Source organism: Capricornis sumatraensis, chromosome 15, assembly GCF_032405125.1.
Source record: "Capricornis sumatraensis isolate serow.1 chromosome 15, serow.2, whole genome shotgun sequence".
In the NCBI taxonomy this organism is placed as follows: domain Eukaryota; kingdom Metazoa; phylum Chordata; class Mammalia; order Artiodactyla; family Bovidae; genus Capricornis; species Capricornis sumatraensis.
This window is the reverse complement of record NC_091083.1, coordinates 72,651,886-72,658,735: the sequence shown is the minus strand read 5'-3', so window position 1 is coordinate 72,658,735 and position 6,850 is coordinate 72,651,886. Positions and strand designations below refer to the sequence as shown.

At 60.1% G+C, this 6,850-nt stretch overlaps 1 protein-coding gene across 2 annotated transcripts; it reads left to right on the top strand.

Moving 5' to 3' along the window:
- Window positions 1–3,342: 3,342 nt before the first annotated feature.
- Window positions 3,343–6,313, top strand: MAFB (MAF bZIP transcription factor B). 2 transcript variants are annotated; one of them, XM_068987105.1, is made up of 2 exons: window positions 3,343–3,495; window positions 4,030–6,313. In XM_068987105.1, exons 1-2 carry the CDS (start codon window positions 3,406–3,408, stop codon window positions 4,375–4,377), a joined length of 438 nt encoding a protein of 145 aa, XP_068843206.1. In that variant the 5' UTR covers window positions 3,343–3,405; the 3' UTR covers window positions 4,378–6,313. The 2 variants fall into 2 exon arrangements, with proteins under 2 accessions (XP_068843206.1, XP_068843205.1); XM_068987104.1 differs by having other exon boundaries at window positions 3,343–6,313.
- Window positions 6,314–6,850: the final 537 nt, after the last annotated feature.

The following is a 6,850-nucleotide window of genomic DNA, read 5'->3' as shown; positions in this document are numbered from 1 at the left end:
GACACAGTTAATATATTTGACCCTGGCCACCACCAGTCCTGCTTGGCTTTCCTTCAAAAGAGGCGTCCTGGCCTCCTTCCCTTCACGTCTCCTCTAGTCCCATTAGCCCTTCTCTTTTATTCCTTTCTTCCCCTCACTCCCTGTCCTACTCATCTTTCAGGGATGCGGTGTAGCCTCCGGGTACGCCTTGATGGGGATCCCCGCACGCTGATCCCTAAAACCCCCACCCCTTCTCGCGCGCCGGGTTCGGAGAACAGACACCCGCGTTGGCTGGCAGGGGAAAGACGCCACTGGGATTTGGGGTGCCGCGACCCCGTGGCAGAGTGCAGCAGGAGCCAGGGTGGGGAGGCCGGGCCGCCCCGCGAGGTCGGCTTTTCTACATTGGCTTTCACTCCGGAGTAACACGCCGGTCTGCTTCACTTTTATCCAGTTTCCAAGTTTTGGGTGGAGGTGGTTGGGTGCAGGGTGGATAGAGGAGGGCTGGCTATTGGGAAAGGTGGATCTTAAACTGTACAGAGACAGCTAAGCCAGAGCCCAGGGGAAGGGAGGGACCGAAACGGGAGACAGAGGCTCAGGGATAAAGAGGAACGCGACCGCCCGGACAAAGCCCGAGTTCTAGAGGCTTGGAGAGCGCGGCGGGATGCCCGCAAGCGAGCAGGAGGCTAGAACCCAGAGGGCTGGGGCGGAAGGAATCTTCAGGCCTCCATGTGGCACACTCCTGATACTCAGATTGGGTTCTCGACAGTAAGGGTCAGACAGACCCGAGGGTCCACCAGGAGGGGCCCAGACCGGGCGGGCAGCCTCAGTGCTCTCTCAGAAGGCCAGAGTGCGCGCGCGAAGGAGGGAGCTGACGGATAGGATTCAGTGGCACCGGGAGAGCCCAGTGCGTGTGTCCGGCTCTGGCCGCCAGGAGCCTGAGCCATAGCCTGCACAGATCCGAGAAGGCCGACCCAGTGTAGCCTCGAACAGTCCCCCTGCGGAGCCGCGATCTGAGTGCGCTCTGGCTGCCGGAGAACGAGGCAGGGACCCGCAGGGTGCGTGTCCGGAGCGCCAACCTTCGAGCAGGGGCGGGGCGGCGGCATGGCCCGGACTCTCCTGGGAAACAGCCTAATCGTTTCTGCGGAGAGCACGCTTCGCGTAGAGGATTGAAGACCGGCTCTTCCAGCATTACAGCTGCTGATCCAAAACTTTCAGTCCCACTCTTAGTTCAAATATATTAATTTTATTAAAAATAGACGGCCCAGGGTCACACCTCACTCCAGTCTTACCGGGGGCGCAAGAGAACAGAGTTTTCAAAATTGACTGGAGGCAAATATTTTACCTTCTCACACTTAAAAAACCACATCTGGCCGTCGCCGCATGAGCGTGCCCACCTGATTCTGGCGTCGGTCTTGCGGGGGGGTGGGGATCCTGCACAGGCGGCGGCCGGGACACACTCACCCAGTGCGCGCTTCTTCTGCCTTTTGCTGCGCTCGTGCAAAGTGGAAGAGCAGAAGGCAACGCCGGAGGCGGGTCGTGTCTCCGGTTACAGCGAATTCCCGATTTTTCCGGCTTCTGCGCCCTGGCCGGGGTCTCCAGAGCTCATATTTCGGGCCACCCTGTACCCGATAGAGAAAGTGCGCAGCGCCCAGGCACTGTATGGATGCTTCCGTGCGGTGCGCTCAGGGGTCTCCGTCTGCGCTCGGGGTTGGTTTCTCATCGGACAACCCTGGGGCCCCTCGCTGTGGCGTTTCCACTTTCGGCCATCGGTCTAATTCGGCCTAGGACCTTCCCGTGCGAGGAGCCGCCTCCAGGCATCCCTCCCTGGTCCTCCGACCCCTGACCCCCGGAGCCGGAGCGCGGAATTTCATGGAGGGAGATCAGCGCGGAACTCGGGGCTGAGGCGGAGGACCGAACTGAGAACCTGTGCGTGGCTCTAGAAGAAACTGTCTTGGGCTCCGGTGCACACACAGACCACGTTCCGGGCCGCCTTGGGTTGGGCCGGTTGGGAAGACCCAGCTGGGTCCGAGTGGTCAGTCGAGCCTTCCCGCTGCGGGCCCCGCGATTCGGCGCGTCTTTGCGCACAGTGGCCACTTGGAGTCGCACTTTATGCCTGTTTGAGCCTCTCCTTCTCCGGCTGACGCCTGGATCCGCTTAATCGTTACAAAACGTTCAAACAAAAACAGGGCCGGTTTCCCAGCAGCCGGGAGCCACCCAGAGCACCGTCCTGCACTGGCCTCAGTGCCCAGCCATGGAGAACTCAGTGGATTCTCCGCGTTTGGCTGGGGAGAGGGCTTCGGAACCTTTGGACCAGCTCTTCTCCCGCTCCCCTCATCTCGTGCATTTGTGGGTGGGGTGTTCGGGGAACCGAGGCCGATCTCAGGACTCGGCCACAGCACCCGCCAGGAGGGGGACAGCTCCCGCTTGGCCTCGAGGAGGGTCCCCTGAGACTGAGTTGGATTTGAACACAAATCTTGGAGTCCCAACCCCGCCACCCCAACACACAAATATGAGCAGACCTGCAGAAACACAGCTACGCACTGCACACACGCGGCCGCTCGGCACACGGTGCATCTCCCACCGAGCAGGGGACGCTTGGGAACAATGGACTCGAGAGGTGTCGTCCCGGCGCTCATTCTGAGCCTCTGGGGCTTGGGGGACACGGGTTGGGGCAATCAAGGGTAAAGAGGGAGGAGAGCGCGCGAAGGAAGTGGTGGAGGCGGCGGCCGGGCCTGGGGCAGGGAGGGGGCGCGCACCGAAGGCGAGCGGGCGGGGGCCGGGACACCGAGGGGGTGGGGTGGGGGCTGGGCCCGGGCCGGCGGTCCCTCTCGGCTTCAGCCCTCCGCCAGGCCTCGGCGGCTCTCCGGCTGTTAGCGCCGCCAGTCAGCTGACTCGGGGGGCGGAGGAGCTGTCAGGCGCGCCCCGCCCTGCGCCGCCCGGCAGCGGGGCCGGTGCAGCCATTGGCCAGCGCGCCGGGCTGCCCGGGCCCCCGCGCCCCGGTGACATCAGGGAGGCGATAAAAGGCAGCAGCGGCGCCGGATCCCGCACAGCTGCACCGCCGGGCTGCGAGCGGCTGCGATCCAGAGAGCCCAAGAGCAAGAGAGCTAGAGAGCGAGCGGCTGGCGCTTGCCCGGCGCCTCCCCTCCGCCCAGCCGCGCACCCCGCTCGCTTCTCCACCCACTCCCGGCCCTGCCCGGCCCCGGCGCGGCCACAGCCCCGAGCTCTAGGGCGGCGCAGGCAGGCTCGGGATTCTCCGGCGCGCCGCCGCGTCCCCAGACAAAGGCTTGGCCGGCGGCCCCGGCCCGCTGCGCCCTCGGCTCCTCGCCTCCCGGGCTCGCCGCTCTTTGCCCCGGCTCCCGGCTCGGCGCGTCCCGGCCGGCCGCAAAGTTTCCAGGGCGGCGGCGGCGGCTGCGGCTCGCGTCAGCGATGGCCGCGGAGCTGAGCATGGGGCCCGAGCTGCCCACCAGCCCGCTGGCCATGGAGTACGTCAACGACTTCGACCTGCTCAAGTTCGACGTAAAGAAGGAGCCGCTGGGGCGCGCGGAGCGCCCGGGCCGGCCCTGCACGCGCCTGCAGCCAGCCGGCTCGGTGTCGTCCACACCGCTCAGCACGCCGTGCAGCTCGGTGCCCTCGTCGCCCAGCTTCAGCCCCACCGAACAGAAGACTCACCTTGAGGACCTGTACTGGATGGCGAGCAACTACCAGCAGATGAACCCCGAGGCGCTCAACCTGACGCCCGAGGACGCGGTGGAGGCGCTCATAGGCTCGCACCCAGTGCCCCAGCCGTTGCAGAGCTTCGACGGCTTCCGCGGCGCGCACCACCACCATCACCACCACCACCCACATCCACACCACGCGTACCCCGGCCCCGGAGTGGCTCACGAAGAGCTGGGCCCGCACGCGCACCCGCACCATCACCACCACCACCAAGCGTCGCCGCCGCCGTCCAGCGCGGCCAGTCCCGCGCAGCAGCTGCCCACTAGCCACGCCGGGCCTGGCCCGCACTCGGCGGCCGCGGCGACGGCGGCTGGTGGTAGCGGCAGCGTGGAGGACCGCTTCTCCGACGACCAGCTCGTGTCCATGTCCGTGCGCGAGCTGAACCGCCACCTGCGGGGCTTCACCAAGGACGAGGTGATCCGCCTGAAGCAGAAGCGGCGGACCCTGAAGAACCGGGGCTACGCCCAGTCGTGCAGGTATAAACGCGTCCAGCAAAAACACCACCTGGAGAATGAGAAGACGCAGCTCATTCAGCAGGTGGAGCAGCTTAAGCAGGAGGTGTCCCGGCTGGCCCGCGAAAGAGACGCCTACAAGGTCAAGTGCGAGAAACTCGCCAACTCCGGCTTCAGGGAGGCGGGCTCCACCAGCGACAGCCCCTCCTCTCCCGAGTTCTTTCTGTGAGTCGTGGCCGCTCCCGGCCCCCGCCCTTGCCCCGGCCCGGACTCCCCCGTCCCGTATCCCCAGCCCCGGACTCCCCCGGACCCTGTCCCTGCCACGGCCCCAGCCTTGACCTGTTCGACTAGAGGGAGGAAGGGCGCGCGGGACGCGGGCGACGGGAGGGCGCGCGGGCAGGCAGGGGACCTTGGCCAAATCGAGCGCGGCGCGCGCCAGCGCCGCCTCCTAGACTCGAGCAGAGCCAGAGAGAGGCGAGGGGGTGGGAAGTCCCAGAGCAACTTTTCTCCAGGCTGGAGGGCGGCAAGGCATAGTCGCGAGGAGTCGCCAAGGCCGTCTGGAGACTCCTGGCTTCCTGAACTTTTGCGCGTTAAGCCGGGGCAGCTGCCTCGCAGTCCGGAGCGTAATCCAGCCCAGCAACAGAGCAGCGAGGAGAGGAAAGGAGAAGGGACCCTGGCGGCCCGTTCCGGCAGGCGCGAGGCGAGGCTGAGCGAAGGAAAGACAGAGGCGGACCTCTCTGTCCAGGGTCCGGAGAACACTGGCTTTCAGCCCCGAGACGCGGGCCTCAGTTAGGACGTTCTGCGCGCAAATCTCATCAATTTTATTGCCTGCTCGATTATATAGAAAAAAACGAAAATCTGCATTAAAAATATTAATCCTGCATGCTGGACATGTATGGTAATAATTTCTATTTTGTACCATTTTTCTTGTTTAACTTTAGCATGTTGTTGATCATGGATCATAACCCCCTTGTTTTCTTTGGGTGAGAAGGATCGAGGTTCGGAAACTCCGGCGGGCGGCCGCTTGTCCGGTTGCAGTCTATCGGCTGTCGGCTTGTAAATACCCGCCCCGCCAAACCGCTTAGAGAACGTGGCAGCAAGTGGAGTGTCTTTGTTTGGGTTTATTATTACGGCATTTTTTTTTCTTTTGTAAGTAAAAAAAACAAAAGTTCTGGGTATTTGCATCAGAAAACAACTTTGTCTTGGGGCACCTTGGAAGTTGCATGTTTTCTCCCCCCTCCCCCACCCTCTTTGGTCCTTCCTTCCTCCCGTCTGTTTGACTTTTCAATTTTGTTTTTGATGGGAGAAAGAGGACTGGGGTCCCAGTTCCTGAGTGCCAGGGCAGGGCAATTGCTGAGTACCAGTGTGTGCAGAGTTTCACACTCGGGAGGTGCAGGAGTGCCCTCCTGTCAGCTGGTCTTAGGGCTCAATTGACACCCCTAACAAGAAAAGGAAGGAAAGCAGTTCTTGTTTGCCTTTTATTGCAACCAGAATCACTCCCAGGGTCCCCACGACACCCTCCAGGCCGGCACTCATTGCTGGGGCCAAAGAGCTCCTAGGGCTACCGGCTTCACCAGCCCAGACAGCCCAACTTATGTTGAACCAACCGCCACACTCAGAAAGTACTAGAAACCCCAACATTGGCAAGACATTTTGCAACTTTCAAGTGCGTTCTTTAGATCTATATGTTATGTGTGTTTTCTTTCCCTGCTTTGGAGATGGCGGGCGAATTATTGGTGGTATAACCCCTCCCCTACCCCTTCAGTTGTATAGTAGTTATAGGGAAGATCTGGGTGTTTTTCTTTATTATTACTTTTTTTCTCCCCTGCAGGTCAGTAAGAGGATTTAAGTTGCACTGACAAAAATACCAAAATGAAAACGTATTTTTTAGTTCTCATTTGAAATTGCTGGCGCTGCTGGCCGGATGCATTTTTGAGTTTGTATTAGTTGATAAATTAACAGTAATAACAAGATTGTATGAACCGCATGGTGCTTGCAGTTTTAAATATTGTGGATATTTGTCCTGCATTGGAAACAAGCTTTGGTTTTTACAGATTCAACTGTGTTGAAATCAAATTTGCCACAACAGAAATTGTTTTTATTTCATGTACAATAAGGGATCAATTTCAAACCCTGCTTATGATATGAAAATATTAAAACCTAGTCTATTGTAGTTTTATTCAGACTGGTTTCTGTTTTTTGGTTATTAAAATGGTTTCCTATTTTGCTTATTAAAACCATGGAAATGGTGTTTATTTAGAGGATTCTGCGTTCGCCTGACTTTTCTTCTCTTGCCTCTTCAAGAGTTGACCCAATTTGAGGGGCACTCTCACCCCTCCCTTGGGCAGTGGAGAAATAGCCCAAGTCTGGGCAGACCTCTCTGTTGAGTGTGTGAGTGTGTGTGTACCTGAGCCTCAAATGTGTTTCTGCTTCTCACCCTAGGTACCGACACTGGTCAGGAGCCGGTGTTCGTGAGCAGAGAGGGGGCACATGCCACTTTGGTGGAGCTTTCAGGCTTGGGCACCAGGATTGGTCTACTAGTCTGCTGGTTCTGAGGTTGGCCAAAACCAGGAAGCTGGGAGTTGTCACCCTGATGGGGAAACAGGGTATTTCTGGCGATCAGGCTTGCCGGCCCTGCCGTGTCCAGCCTGGTGCATTGGCTGGGGGCAACCAGAATTGCCCTGGAATGCCTGCTCTGAGTG

Bases quoted from the DNA above. Each gene is read 5' to 3' on its own strand.
- MAFB (XM_068987104.1), top strand. From the start codon at position 3,406: ATGGCCGCGGAGCTGAGCATGGGGCCCGAGCTGCCCACCAGCCCGCTG.